The sequence below is a fragment of the Tubulanus polymorphus genome, chromosome 3 (assembly GCF_964204645.1).
Source record: "Tubulanus polymorphus chromosome 3, tnTubPoly1.2, whole genome shotgun sequence".
NCBI lineage: Eukaryota > Metazoa > Nemertea > Palaeonemertea > Tubulaniformes > Tubulanidae > Tubulanus > Tubulanus polymorphus.
Window position 1 is genome coordinate 27,109,650 of NC_134027.1, and position 15,138 is coordinate 27,124,787.

General features: G+C 36.0%; 3 protein-coding genes across 3 annotated transcripts; 2 read left to right on the top strand and 1 right to left on the bottom strand.

The window, feature by feature from the left end:
* The first annotated feature begins 6,041 nt into the window (after window positions 1–6,041).
* On the top strand, window positions 6,042–9,540 carry LOC141901848 (dysbindin-like). The gene is made up of 8 exons (XM_074789357.1): window positions 6,042–6,418; window positions 6,602–6,706; window positions 6,807–6,867; window positions 7,106–7,238; window positions 7,324–7,479; window positions 8,098–8,238; window positions 8,533–8,652; window positions 9,058–9,540. The coding sequence occupies exons 1-8, from the start codon at window positions 6,195–6,197 to the stop codon at window positions 9,219–9,221; spliced, it is 1,104 nt and encodes a 367-aa protein (XP_074645458.1). The 5' UTR covers window positions 6,042–6,194; the 3' UTR covers window positions 9,222–9,540.
* Window positions 9,541–10,081: 541 nt separating this feature from the next.
* On the bottom strand, window positions 10,082–13,016 carry LOC141901849 (uncharacterized). Its single transcript, XM_074789358.1, has 4 exons — window positions 12,799–13,016; window positions 12,360–12,512; window positions 12,083–12,253; window positions 10,082–11,841 (listed from the first exon to the last, which is right to left on the bottom strand). Exons 1-4 carry the CDS (start codon window positions 12,865–12,867, stop codon window positions 11,491–11,493), a joined length of 744 nt encoding a protein of 247 aa, XP_074645459.1. The 5' UTR covers window positions 12,868–13,016; the 3' UTR covers window positions 10,082–11,490.
* A 29-nt stretch (window positions 13,017–13,045) lies between these two features.
* On the top strand, window positions 13,046–14,506 carry LOC141901850 (uncharacterized). The gene is made up of 5 exons (XM_074789360.1): window positions 13,046–13,210; window positions 13,318–13,459; window positions 13,908–13,953; window positions 14,042–14,128; window positions 14,207–14,506. Exons 1-5 carry the CDS (start codon window positions 13,046–13,048, stop codon window positions 14,307–14,309), a joined length of 543 nt encoding a protein of 180 aa, XP_074645461.1. The 3' UTR covers window positions 14,310–14,506.
* Window positions 14,507–15,138: the final 632 nt, after the last annotated feature.

Consider the following 15,138-nt stretch of genomic DNA (forward strand, 5'->3'; position numbering starts at 1 on the left):
TCTTCTGTAATACCATCCAATCAGATCTATGGGATTCATTTGGGATCAATAAATACTCACTATGCCTAATACGTCAGGCAATTAAAGGGGTGCAGTATCATTAATAAGAGACATTCCCTAAACTGCAGTAATTCATCCAGAGATCTAAATGTATGTATTATTTTTGTAGATCATTGAAATACGGATTTGTTGTTGTCGACGAAAAAACAGCAGAAATAATTATCGCTGCAAATCCCCATCACATTGATGGGGATATCATTTATTTTAAATTTTCTAATGAGGTAAGCTATCATGTAGATTGATTCTTCAGTAATACCATCCAATCAGATGTATGGGATTCAATTAAAGGGATGCTGTTTCATTAATAAGAGACATTCCCCAAACTGCAGTAATTCATCCTGAGATCTAAATGTATGTATTATTATTGTAGATCAATGAAATACGGATTTGCCATATGTGATGCAGACACTGCACAAAAAATTTTTATGTGATGCAGACACTGCACAAAAAATTTTTCAAGCAAATCCCCATCAAATTGATGGGGAAAATGTCTATTTTGAATTATCTAAAGAGGTAAGCTATCATGTAATTTTATTCTCTGGTAATACCATCCAAGGTGTATGTTTGTACAGTAGCCGTTCTTATGAGTCGGGGTACGTCAGAGGTAAGCTATCATGTAGATTGATTCTTCTGTAATACCATCCAATCAGATCTATGGGATTCATTTGGGATCAATAAATACTCACTATGCCTAATACGTCAGGCAATTAAAGGGGTGCAGTATCATTAATAAGAGACATTCCCTAAACTGCAGTAATTCATCCTGAGTTCTAAATGTATGTATTATTATTGTAGATCAATGAAATATGGATTCATTGTATGTGCTGGAGACACGGCAGAAAAAATAATCGCCGCAAATCCCCATCAGATTGATGGGGATATCATTTATTTTCAATTGTCGAAAGAGGTAAGCTTTCATATAGATTTAATATTCTTCTGTAATACCATCCAATCAGATCTATGGGATTCATTTGGGATCAATAAATACTCACTATGCCTAATACGTCAGACAATTAAAGGGGTGCAGTATCATTAATAAGAGACATTCCCTAAACTGCAGTAATTCATCCCGAGTTCTAAATGTATGTATTATTATTGTAGATCATTGAAATACGGATTTGTTGTTGTCGACGAAAAAACAGCAGAAATAATTATCGCTGCAAATCCCCATCACATTGATGGGGATATCATTTATTTTAAATTTTCTAATGAGGTAAGCTATCATGTAGATTGATTCTTCAGTAATACCACCCAATCAGATGTTTGGGATTCATTTGAAACATGTCTGGAATTTAATATCAATAAATACTCACTATGCCTAATACGTCAGACAATTAAAGGGGTGCTGTATCATTAATAAGAGACATTCCCTAAACTGCAGTAATTCATCCCGAGTTCTAAATGTATGTATTATTATTGTAGATCAATGAAATATGGATTCATTGTATGTGCTGGAGACACGGCAGAAAAAATAATCGCCGCAAATCCCCATCAGATTGATGGGGATATCATTTATTTTCAATTGTCGAAAGAGGTAAGCTATCATATAGATTTAATATTCTTCTGTAATACCATCCAATCAGATCTATGGGATTCATTTGGGATCAATAAATACTCACTATGCCTAATACGTCAGGCAATTAAAGGGGTGCTGTATCATTAATAAGAGACATTCCCTAAACTGCAGTAATTCATCCTGAGTTCTAAATGTATGTGTATTGTTATTGTAGTTCATTAAAACATGGGTTAGTGATTGTATCCGCCGATGTGGCGGCAAAAATCATTGCCGCCAACCCGCATATTATTGACGGGAAGAATGTCCAGTTTAGATGGATGCAGGTAAGCTACCATGTAGTAATATTCTCTATCAGAGGTATGCTTCATAAAGAATATATAACCATACAGTAGGGTACGGATAAGTCAGACACGTCCAACTCAGATATACACATATGTCGATGAATACACCAACCCAAATCACAGAGATGGGAGGAATATTAAATCCCGCTATGCAAAACAGGGTTAAGGGTATAACAGCTATAGAGACATTCACAACTCCTAAACTGCAATAACTCATCCTCCTCCTAAATGTGTATCATGTAGATGGATTCACTGCTCTTCAAATGAATGAATAGTTGACAGCTATAACCCGAAATGCAGTGTCCATTTGATAGTAATGGTGTTGGTTTGGAAGAGTGTCAAGATTGTAGCGATATCGGGAGTGGATCAGGAAAGTTATTTGAGGCAGAGCAATAAATGCGAACGCAAAGTATTCAAGAAGTACATCACTAGTTACTGCTGTCGTCAAAACCTTGATTCCGTAAACAGACAGATGCGATTACAAAGTGCAAATAAAATATTTTCTTACCTTCTTCATTTTCCAAGCAACCCCTGTTCCTCATTCTTTTGATTCTAGTTCATTCATTTTCTTTCGGAAGTTATCAATTGCTAAAATAAGACATGAAGTTGATCGTTTTTGTTCTCCCTCAAGGATTAAGAATTTAAGATTTAGTTGTTATCATTTACCTTGTACATGCTCCAAACTGCAAAAATGCCGATTGAGATTTCTACAGTTGACCTAATTTCTGTGTCCTGTAAGAGAAATTCAGGAATTTGTGAGAAAATCGCGTACTTACTAGGATGCACAAACTCTGATAATAAATAGCTTACCTCCTTTTGAAAGTTCAAATATTATATTTCCCCATCAATTTGATGGGGATTATCAGCAATTATATTGTGAGCTGTGTCTTTTGAACATACAATGAATCCACATTTCAATGATCTACAATAATAATACATTCACATGTTTAGAACTCAGGATGAATTACTGCAGTTTAGGGAATGTCTTTTATTAATGATACAGCACCCCTTTAATTGTCTGACGTATAGTGAGTATTTATTGATATTAAATTCCAGACATGTTTCAAATGAATCCCATACATCTGATTGGATGGTATTACTGAAGAATAAAACTACATGATAGCTTACCTTGTGAGCCAGTTCAAAAACTACATTATACCCATCAATGTGATGGGGATTTGCTTCTATAATTGCTTCAGCCGTTTCTGGTACCACAACAACGAATCCGTAGTGTTGAGATCTACAATAATAATTCATACATTTAGAACTCAGTATGAATTACTGCAGTTTAGGGAATGTCTCTTATTAATGATACAGCACCCCTTTAATTGCCTGACGTATTAGGCATAGTGAGTATTTATTGATCCCAAATGAATCCCATACATCTGATTGGATGGTATTACAGAAGAATATTAAATCTACATGATAGCTTACCTCTTTCGACAATTGAAAATAAATGATATCCCCATCAATCTGATGGGGATTTGCGGCGATTATTTTTTCTGCCGTGTCTGTATCACAGACAATGAATCCGTATTTCATTGATCTACAATAATAATACATACATTTAGAACTCAGGATGAATTACTGCAGTTTAGGGAATGTCTCTTATTAATGATACAGCACCCCTTTAATTGCCTGACGTATTAGGCATAGTGAGTATTTATTGATCCCAAATGAATCCCATAGATCTGATTGGATGGTATTACAGAAGAATAAATCTACATGATAGCTTACCTCATTAGATAATTTAAAACGTTCATTTTCCCCATCAATCTGGTGGGGATTACCATTGATGATGTTTTGTGTCGTGTCTGGCGAACAGACAATGAATCAATGTTTCTTTGATCTACAATAATAATAATACATACATTTAGAAATCAGGATGAGGACGATTAACTGCATCCTTAAGGGATTTTCTCGAAACTTGGTAAAATGAAGTCAACATTACAATATACACACATTTAGAACTCAGTCATGTGGAACACTCGGCTCTTATACAACATCTTATATCCTTAACCCCTTTAAAATTCCTGATGATGCCTATATTCTTGTATAATGATCGAACACTGAACCCTCATTCAGGGTCTGATCTAAGCACTTCTCCGATTGCCCGGGATAAGTATATTCTCATCAGGGCAAGTAGGTTATCATTACCCGGGCTAGTGCAATTTCACAAAGCTTTTTTTCCCCACTTGATACAACGGATGATAGTGCCACCAATCGGACTGCCTGTGTAAGGCAAGCAGCTTTTGGAGGGGGCAAGCAAAATTCCTGATAATATTGATAATTTTGAGCATTAAACACATTTGATATAAAAAAAGATTATAAACTTACTGCCCCTTTTTGTTCGTGATTATATAGGCCTTTTTTTATCTTCTTCCATATTATTTTTTATCGTTCTGCCAGTGGTTTTGACATCCAAACCACTGGCGAATAACTTGCAAAACACCTGTGAAATAAAGAGAATTATAAAACACAGCATCCGTTTGATAAACAGGTTGAATATAAAATCATTCATTAACTATGAGATTGATACATTAATCAGCTAAACAACTCAACTGTCATGTGAAACACTCAGTGCTTACGATCTGAACTTCCCTTTATAATTCCTACCAACTTTATTATGAACATTAAATAGATTTGATATTTAAAAAAAAGATTATAAATTTCCTGCCCATTTTTGTTTTTAATAACATAGGCCTTTTTATCGATATTTTTTATTTGATATTCCCCGAAAGTAGAGTCTTGAATCCATCTGTGGAGTAGAGAAGAGAATTAAAAAAAACAGCATCCATTTGATAAACAGGTTGAATATAACAAGAGAAATCCCACAATAAGTTCAGCCAAAACGAGAAACTTGAGTAGAAGAGTTATATATATTTTTGCGCAACGTTTCGGCTAAAGACTATTAGCCATCATCAGGCGTACTGAGTACAGGAGAATATTACAAGATATTTATACAAGACCAAAACAATAGAAGCAGAGTGAGTGATTAAAATATTGAAAGGGGAATAGATTAAAGTAATGACATAACAACTAGAAAACAATGCTAAAGTAAGCAAGGCAAACTAGGGGCAATGTAGATTAAAGTAATTAATAAACAAAGACACAAGCTAAAGTGATTAAAACGGGAGGACAAGCTAAGGGGTAATCAAATAAAACAAAGAGAAGGAACATGAAAGGCGATAATCAGTGAGTGAGTGGAAACAAGCAAACTATGATAAAGGCAAAACAATGGAGGGAATTAGTATAACGGGGGGGGGGGGGGGGGTACAAGAGAAGCGAGAAATTTGGAGATCAAAATGTTGTGGGGGGAGAAACCGTTATTCAAATTAACACAATTTTCCAAGTTTTCAATAATCAGGGCCGATTCCATAATGTGTCGTTTAATCTTTTCTGAACAGGTTGAATATAAAATCAGTTATTAAACCCCTGATAAACTATGTGACGCTTACAACACCTTACAATCCAAAAAACATCATTCACATAACATGGGCGTCCCCAGGATTTTTTAGTCTTCCCCAGTCCCCAGATAATTTGTGAATTTCGTGCAAGCAGGCGCGTTCTGGTGCAATCTGAGGGTGATGGGTAGACTGGTTCCCGTTTATAGGTAGACTGGTTACCATTTACTTTGCATGTATCGATTTTATTTTGCTAATCTAGCAAATGCAGACCATGAACTGACGTTCGTCAACGTTTGGAAATTCACAAGCCCATGAATAAATTATTGCCACAGCTTTTGCCACTGCACTTCCAATACCACTGATTTGAAATTAAAATAGCAACATTCACATACCTGTTTCCAAGCACGTTTTTAAACTGTCCATTCACTCATTCCTCAAGCATGTCAAGTTTGTCTCATCTCTTCTCTTTCTTGTAAGTTTGATATTCACCTGGTCAACGAATAAAGGTAAAGTATGAAACTAAATTGTACACTTACTACTTTCAGAAGCTCGCATTCATGACTGGCGAAAAATATCATTTCGCACGTGCGAGAATTTTGAATTTAGTCAGCTGACCATAGCGGACAATGGAAATGCTTACAATATACGCATGCGGTTTAATTTTCAAACTCGCTCGTTGAAGAATATCAATTGAATATACCTTTAGAACGTTGTCTTGACTTTTTGAAATTTAATTCTAAACCCAATTTGAAGATGGAGACTGATTCAGAAACGTGTTCAACCCCAGGTGGTCGCCAACAGATATCAGCTATCAGCTGTTGATATATCATCGCTGGCGCGCATGACTGATAATCAGTTTCCGTTCGGAATATGCTCCGGAACCGATTAAAGACTGCGACCCGGACTCACTGGCAGTCATGTGACCGTTCAAAATGGCTTCTGTCAAAACGAGGAAGTAACTGGCGAATAGTTCGGAATTTTCAATTTTCATGGAATTTTCGATACAGTTGCGCTTTCAATAACTCATACATAATGTCTAGTCTCAAAGGTTTGAAGGAAACTTTACAGAAAGTTCAAGAGGACATAAAAGCAGGGTAAGATTGATAATGAATTGTCCATGTCAACCACCTGAACTCGACAAAACAACCACAAACACTTAACCAGTAACACTTCATTTTCGCACAGAACCCCTGCGGTTGTTTCTCTGGTTTCAGTGATCTATTTGTCAAGGATTTGATTTGTTGAATTTTGAAATATGTTTTTTGTTTTTTTTTTAGAATCAAATCGATTGGCAGTCCAAAGAAGAAGGTAGTCGAGGGTTATGTTATATCGTCAAATGGAGATAGTTTAAACATCGACGCAGGGGCTGATCTCTTGAATAAGTAAACAAAAATTTGCAGTCCATCATCATAGTAAATTATGAGAATTAAGAGACACAAACAGCGAAATCATAAAATTTATAAATATTCATATATTTTGTAGGTTTCAAACATCATGGGTTGAAATTCACGATTCATCTGAGGAAAATGCTAAAAAGGCAGAAGTAAGGTTTATACAGAAGCAGTCTCTAGTACACAGGGGCCTGACACTAAAAGTTTTTGACCCCAGTAGGCCTATCCTAGGTATTATAAGTTTATATATGAAAAGTATATGTACCTAGGATACTGGGGTCAAAAACTTTTTGTGTCGGGTCCCTGTTCTCTAGTATCTAGTCTCCAGTTTACCTAAATTCAGACATGGTATAGATATATGATATTAAGTGAGTTGATTATTTATTTCAGAATATTGATGCAGTCATATCGGGATTGTTTTTAGATGTGGAACGCAGAGTAATCGGTTTGGAAAAATTGAATTGCGAATTGGCTCAATTACCGGGGCTTACAGAAACTTTACTCAACTTATCAAAACTTATAGGTACAATTTTAGCCGTCAATAGCTAAATAGATTTTTCCTAATGGTAGTATGTGTTTTGAAAATACATTTTGAGATTTGATATTAGGAGAGTTGGATGAAGCTACTGAAACTATTGAAGCTGAACTAATTGCACTGGAAAACACATGCGAACAACAAGAATTAGTGAGAAATCGAGAGTCACATCTTTTACAACTTGCCACCTACGAGGAATCAAAGAAAGCTGAAGTCGACAGATTGAGAGGTTTGTATTTATATAAAAATCAATGTTCGGGGGTTTTATCCAGTTATGGTGTATGCAAATTTATTGTAGAATCTACCCACCCACCACAGCCCTGTACATATCTCTTACCCGGCCCTCGCCCCCCTCCAGTACCGTACTTATCATACTGCTTGTTCGTTATATCCCTTCACGCACCCAGCGTTCCAACTCTATGTCACTCCTCCATTTACAAACATTAAGGCACTCAAGTTTTGGCAGTCGTTCTTTTAAATACATTGCACCCCTCCTTTGGAACTCATTAGATGCAGAATAACGCAGTATCCACGACCTAGCAACCTTTAAGCGCTTGCTGAAACACTGGCTGTTCCAGTGTGCATATATGCAGTAAACGACGCCATATTTAGCACCAGTGAACATTAACTGTTTAGTGAAATAGGTGCTATACAAGTGTGACAATTATTATCATTATTCACTGTAAACGTTTAAAGACATACATCATTGGTATCTGTGTGATAATGTATTCACTGGATCTACGAAAATAAAAACGTAGTTCATTGATGAAAGTTCAACCGCACACAAACACAAAACTATCTTCTGCATACGATAAAGATTTGATCGAATGAATTCTATATGTTTTAGTTATTCTTGCTCAAGAACACGCGGATAAAGTAGCCAATCACGAACGCTGTCAACAGGTTAAAATGAAAGATCGTCAAGAAGCGTTTTCAATGGCGTTTGAAGAAGATATGCAACATTATATAAAAACTGGTAGAACGGAGAGTATGTATTCACTGTCTTATTATCACTTCACGCTCGATCATTTTGTGTTTTTGCAATAGTGATATTAGTCCCTATCTTTATACGCTTGTAGAAAAATCATTGCTTTATTCGGTAAATAGAAATAATTTTAAAGCGAATTCTGCTGATTCTAAGGGTAAAACTTTTTTTAATTTTATGGAGAGTCAAAATGTTTTGGCTGTAAACAGCTATCTTCAGGTGGGGTGATCACAAACTTATAGATTGAGTTAGAACATTTGAACAGAAAACTTTAAATTTGTTGTAATCTATTTTCAGGGTTACCAAGTTTTAGCAGTGAAAATCAAGTTGATGTATCAGACATTCCTATAGATGAAGACCGAGCAGTTTTAGATGAATTTCTCTCCGATCCAGTCACATCCGTATCAGATGAAGCTGGTCAGTTGTAATAATCACACCTTACTCCATCAAAATGACACACTAAGAATGATGACAAATTTCAATCGAAAACTTTCTAAAGATTAATTCAAGCTTTCGACTTCGTGCTAATAGTCATCTTCAGGAATACTAAGGGGTCATTCATTTATAACGTACGCATTAGGGGAGGGGGAGGGGACAGTGCAATTGCGTACTGTAATGTATATGAAAAAATGGCCGATTTTGCATACAGAGGGGGAGGGGGGTTGAAAAATTCAAATTTTATGCGTACGTAATAAATGAATGATCCCTTATGTCGCTACACGGACTCAAATTCTATTTAAATGCTATTTACCGATTCTCAATTCATGAATAGGTGATGTTTAAAGTGAATGATAACTGTGATTGTTTTTGTATTTTTGAAAGGAATGAAAAGAGAAGATTCGGACGCAGCGTTAATCGATACAGTTTTTCCGCCCGGAGCTGAAATCAAACCTGATGAAGATATCGCCAGTGATAATGAAATATTAGATAAAGATGACAACATTCCTACGATTACCGATAAAACTGATGCAAAACCAATCGATTGAATGAATACTTGCGTATTCGTTTGAAATAATTTACTGCTCATGAATTTCTATAAATGAAACAATACCAACACCTGGCATGTGCTCCGACATACAGTTGATTGATTGAATTCTGGTGTAATGTTGAAGTCTGATTTATTACGACGAACTGCTTTTCAATGCTTTGATTCCTTCCATTCCTCAACGGTTGTGGGAAGGCGACATACGCTATTGCTAACATACTGCGGCAATGTTTCTGTCAATTGGTCGATGATTCACTTGATTTTTTTTTGTAAATAAAACAAATATATTTTGAATAAAATGTTTATATTTTGAACAAGAATTTGGATGTTACATGTATTTTAATTCTGACTCAATAGATTTCCACGGTTGACTGTGATTGCAACAAAGCAATAAGTAATTATGATTTGTCCTACTCCAATTCGTCCGAGACCGTAGTTGAATGATTGACCCATCTGGGAGTGGACTGACAGAGCTATATAGGCTTATAAAGGATGTTTATGCTGCTCCCTCAGTAGTTGAACTGATGAAATTCCGATAATTAACCCATCGGCCGGACTGTATCGGACAACATTCTACAGAGGGGTCATTCATTTATTACGTGCGCATTAGGGGAGGGGGGTCAGTGCAATTGCGTACTGTAATGCTTAATGTATATGATAAAATGGCCGATTTTGCGTACAGAGGGGGAGGGGGGTTGAAAAATTCAAATTTTATGCGTACGTAATAAATGAATGATCCCATACCAGTCCCACGAGATCAGTCAGAAAATCTTTCCACAGTAATCAAGCGATGGAAGATGAAAGCTCCTTTAGAATTAAATTCAAATTACTGTCAGTGTCTTATATACAAACTTTCCTTTATTTACTAAGAAACGTGTGTAAATGATCGTAGTTTGTTAAATGGAGGGACAAACCGGTTTATTAACATCTTCGATCAGAAATCATCTTTCAGAAAACGATAAGCGGAAATAATAATAAATACGGTATTTTATTATCAGTTTATTTACAATGATTGTGTTTTTTATTGATCATGTACGGATTTATTAATTCTCAATGTGATATCAACTAATCAAAATAGATTCGTTCTGCCAGTAGAAACTATTCATAAAACCAATGAAAAGGTGGAAATTGGAAACAGAAACATGAACTAAAATACAGCTCAACTCAAGACTTGCACTCAGAAATGCTACTTTGGACTTGAAAATATTGACGCATTCACTACGATGACCGATATCAAAATGATAACTTACAAGACGTGGTAAATTAAATTGCAAATACAAATCAGGACTCTAAAATATTGATGACTTCAGCTATGTGACGACTTAATGGAATTAGACTTAGTGTATGGAATTTCCTAAATTCATCGGATTAAATAAATGCAATTATTTACAAAATGACAAATGGTTTGATGAAAATTCAACATGAATATCTGTACATGTTTTTATCATTCGCGCATTTAAAACATTTCCGTAAAATTTATTTGTATGAAATTCAATTAAAAATATACAGGCAAATTAATGTTATGATGTTTCATTTCATATATAACGACTGAACTGACGATTGTTGTCAGAATTGCACAGTGAATTATAGTCGTTTGTAGAAATAGATTATTTTGAAGATAGATTTAAAAAAAAACAGTCCAGAAATAGAAATACTAAACAACCACGGAATAGTATCAAAAATATCAGTCTGTTTTTAAACAACACAACTCGGTTTCACTATCGTCTTCCTAAACCTGACAGACCGTTTATAAAGTACTTCTTGCCGATGTATATAGTGCAGAGGACCCCCAGAGGACTCAATGAAATGAAAAGGGCTTACTGTTAAAAAGGGGGTCTGACAAATTTAAAAATGGAAACTTTCAATATATTTTTTGATACCATTTCCAGATCAGGGACTGCAAATGCTCAGAACTTGGTCAAAGATAAATACCATAGTAACGATGAACTTTTAATTGTCAATATATCAACTATCCACTTGTTAACTCTAAACAACCTGAGCAACTGGCCCCAAATTGTTAGGCACTTGACAATGTACGCACAAGAATTGTGCAGCAACTGTAGTGTTGCCTTGTTGTTTTTCAAAAAGGCACGGAAATATTGTGACAGGAGCACGTACGTCATGCTGCGTGCGTCCAATCAGGATCCACCCCTAATGAATACGTACTTTATAAATGGTCCTGCGTATAAATATAAACTCAGTACAGAAAACACTGTACAAAACAATCAGAGCTGCCTGTGTATCATTCATTAATACAACATCGATTTAAATCATTGTTTGTGTTTGAGTTTAAACGATTGATTCTGATAATAATAGAAATAATAAGAGATGAATAAAGCTATTAAACTGGTTATTACTATAATAACCGGTATCGATTTACAACTCAGTTGTAGAAATCGCGGAACACTTTCATTACTGTTACTGTTGTTGCTATCGGTGACCGTAACCGATTCAGTCGTCGTGATATTGTTGCCGTCGACAACGGTCGTCGTTGATCGAGTCACGCGACGTTTTTCGACGATCGTTTCCGCGGCGACGTCGTCGTCCGAGTCGAATTGAGACGATACCGGTAACGATTGTTTCTTTTCGACTTCTCGCGTTTCTTCAACCGGTGCCGTCGTCTGAAATTCAAAAATTCAAATTTGATTTTAAACGACAGTTGATGGAATCAAACTACTCGTACCGGCTTCCTATTGAGAAACAGATAGAGTTCAAACCAGTCTCATCCGTTTAAGTTTAAATGGTATTTCTCCCCTGTACATCAAAGAAATGCCATTTCTCTCCGTAGACGTCAGACTCAATTCAACAGTTGTGAGTTAACTGCTGAGTTCATAAATAAATGTTATTACTATTATTACATACGTTTGATTGTGAAATTCTAGCGCTGGTTTTCATCCGTCCTCGCGTAGTTTTACCGGTGGCGCCCCCTGCTTTATCCGCCTGCTTACGACCTCTCGACGTTGACCTAGACCTCGACGACGATCGCGAACGACTGCCCGATCGACGGGACCGACGACCTCGACCTTTCGGAGACTAAAAATTAAGATTTTAACAAAATATTAATAAGTAAAATCGGGTGAAATTTATATTTTTGTTTCACTTTCAATTCTGTTTATAAAATATTCAAGTTAATTTTTACCTCTATAGAGGCTAAATATTTATCAACTTCTTCCATGGAATTTTTGAGATGTCGGACTGGTTCCCAGGTATCATCTTCTTCACCCAATCCTTTCCATCTAATCAAATACTCGTAAAATCTGCCTCGCTTTCGTTGATCTAAGACTTTTTCGACCTGAAAATTATAATTTGTGTCAAAAATTAGGGATTCGACCTTTGTTTGCGAGATTTTGCTTATTGTTTCGCACTTCGCCGCTAGATGGCGCCAAAATCTGGCGTCGAAAACGAAAAGCGGCGGAGTCGGAAACGCTACATTTCAACACTGATTAACTCATTAATTGCATCAATTATCACTCGATCAATTAGCACATTCAAAATCACTACATTAAACTTTTACTGTTACATTAATCCCTTGTATAAAATGTGCGAGAATTAAGGAGAAATATGAATATAAAACTCGCCTCAAATTGATCTTCTTTCTTCACAACCTTCGCCATTTTGAATCGCGTATCCCGTCGTGCACTGCGCATGTGGATTGTTTACACTTCCGGCTGTCAGGTTAGTTTTTGTTTACGTATCAATATTTCTCTGATTTAGACTGATTTAATCTGTGATCATCGTGTTTGAATGCTGTGTGTTCATCAATCTAATGTGTAACGATGTTTATTTGAAGGTTTTTGCCCAAATAGCGTTACACAGTTCGCCACAATGATGGCTTCCGCGAGTAGCGCTGAAAGTGAAAGTACAGTCAGAGAAAGAAGAGCCCGATATGAACCACCACCTGGTGATTGGAATCCAGATTTACCATACGGTGGAAAAGTGTACCTTGCCAGGAAAAAGAAACCGGATCCTTTATATATAAAAATCCTTGAGGTTAGTGACAGTGTCAGTGTTCAGTTTATTTTCACCAGTAGGTCAAACAGGTGTCGGACTGTCGTAAATGAATAACCCTGGTCTGATATTAATTTTGTATATTTCAGGTTGCTGTTATCTGTTTCACAGTTTGGCTTTGTTATTACTCATATTATTACATCGATCATCTACAGTTCCATGTGACTCATGCTTACGCTCATCTGGGATTTGCAGAAGCGCAACATCAAACTGGACAGAGATACATGTTCGGTACGTATTAATCACTGCCACTGGCTAGATGATGGTAGTGATTGTATCCACAGTCATCTCTGTCGCTTTACAATCCTAGAACATCAGGGACTAAGATTTGGTGAACAAATTACCGGGTCATTCCTAGAGAAAATGTTCATTTTCAATAAAATTTTAACATGATTTTTAGATTCCAAAATCTGAAAATTATCAAAGAAATCATCAGATATATGATAGCAGAATCCTTGCTTGCCACAGTAGCTTTTCCTGTATCCCATACAAGCACAATTATGCTTCAGTTGAATATCGGGACTCTGAACAGTTCTGCTGACTTTTCTGTTGTAGATATTTGTCTCTATTGTTTAACAGTCATATGGTCCTAGCACTGACTCCTCGGTTCACATCCTTATTGTCATTACTCTAAAATAAGTTAATTTCCATTACTGATAATTTTATTTGTAATTTTCAGGATCAGGAGTTGAAAAACACACCGAAAAAGCGATAGATTGGTACAAGTAAGTATCGCGTCCTCCTTCTCCTTACAGCTTGAAATCTAGAAATTACACAAATATTCGATCACAGCTATCATAATTATAATTTCAGGAAAGCTGCTGATCAAGGTCATCCAAGAGCGCAGTATGACCTTGCTGTTGGTCATATTAAAGGTCATGATACAGGATTGCCGGCCGGGTAGGTTGTTTGCTTGAAATTGTTCTCTTAAATGCGTCAAAGTTAAAAGATAACATATTTAATGATTATCTATTACAGACATGCTCATCATCTCCTACATCAAGCCGCGTCACAAGGCGTCAAAGAAGCGAGGGACGCTCTTCAAAATGTCTGTTCTAAAGGAAACACATGCGATATTTAATCTCTTTAAATAACTTTTCTGTGGATTGATTTTATCCAATGAAATCGTGTAATATTTTCGTTTATGCATTTATTAATATATCGTGCAATATTCTACAATAACTGCTGAATCTCACATCTACTGCCACGGTCCACGATCTCTTTTTCGCGGTCCACGATCTCTTGTTCATCCGTCCTTATTTTACAGTTTTAAAAATAGGCAATAAAGTTGTTTTCATTTCAATATTAAAATGTGGTCTCATTGTTAATTGATTATAATCTCGAGTTGTTGGTTGATTAACCTGAAATAGGTATGAGAGTAAACCTCGACAAACAACGACAAATGAAATAACAGTAGTTAAGGAAAATCAGAAGACTATTTACTTTTTATCTTGACGTTAGGTTGCGAGATAATAGAATTTGACCAGCCAGTACTATGTTAGTTCACATTTTTCCCGCTATCGTTGTACATAGGGGCAGCACTAGACGGTCGATATCGCTATTTTTACTTTTTAGATAAAATTCTCTTGATAAAGACTTTAATGTTAATCTTTGGTAGAAATGATCCAAATATAAAAATATCCGATTTTTATTATGGTTATAAAGATAATGCCGTGCTAGATTTTCTGCAAATTGGCTATAGAAATCACTAAGCCCTAGTTTTCTATATAATCGTAGACTTGAAGAAACCGATTCAGCTAAATACTCAATTTGATAATGATAAGTATAACCGATAGGGATTTAGCGGTATTGTTTGAGTGTGTATTGGGTCAATCCATCCATGAAGGTTTTTGTGACTAATGGTTTGACACAGACATGATGAGCGCAATTCACAACACGAAGTGCTACTT

Excerpts from the sequence above, each read along its gene's own strand:
- LOC141901850 (XM_074789360.1), top strand. The coding sequence starts at position 13,046 with ATGATGGCTTCCGCGAGTAGCGCTGAAAGTGAAAGTACAGTCAGAGAA. Across the intron at positions 13,460-13,907 it reads TGGACAGAGATACATGTTCG|GATCAGGAGTTGAAAAACAC; the intron begins GTACGTATTAAT and ends TGTAATTTTCAG. Across the intron at positions 14,129-14,206 it reads GATACAGGATTGCCGGCCGG|ACATGCTCATCATCTCCTAC; the intron begins GTAGGTTGTTTG and ends TATCTATTACAG.
- LOC141901849 (XM_074789358.1), bottom strand. The coding sequence starts at position 12,867 with ATGCGCAGTGCACGACGGGATACGCGATTCAAAATGGCGAAGGTTGTG. Across the intron at positions 12,513-12,798 it reads AGAAAGAAGATCAATTTGAG|GTCGAAAAAGTCTTAGATCA; the intron begins GCGAGTTTTATA and ends TATAATTTTCAG. Across the intron at positions 11,842-12,082 it reads CTAGAATTTCACAATCAAAC|ACGACGGCACCGGTTGAAGA; the intron begins GTATGTAATAAT and ends TTTGAATTTCAG.
- LOC141901848 (XM_074789357.1), top strand. The coding sequence starts at position 6,195 with ATGCTCCGGAACCGATTAAAGACTGCGACCCGGACTCACTGGCAGTCA. Across the intron at positions 6,707-6,806 it reads GGGGCTGATCTCTTGAATAA|GTTTCAAACATCATGGGTTG; the intron begins GTAAACAAAAAT and ends TATATTTTGTAG. Across the intron at positions 6,868-7,105 it reads AAAATGCTAAAAAGGCAGAA|AATATTGATGCAGTCATATC; the intron begins GTAAGGTTTATA and ends TATTTATTTCAG.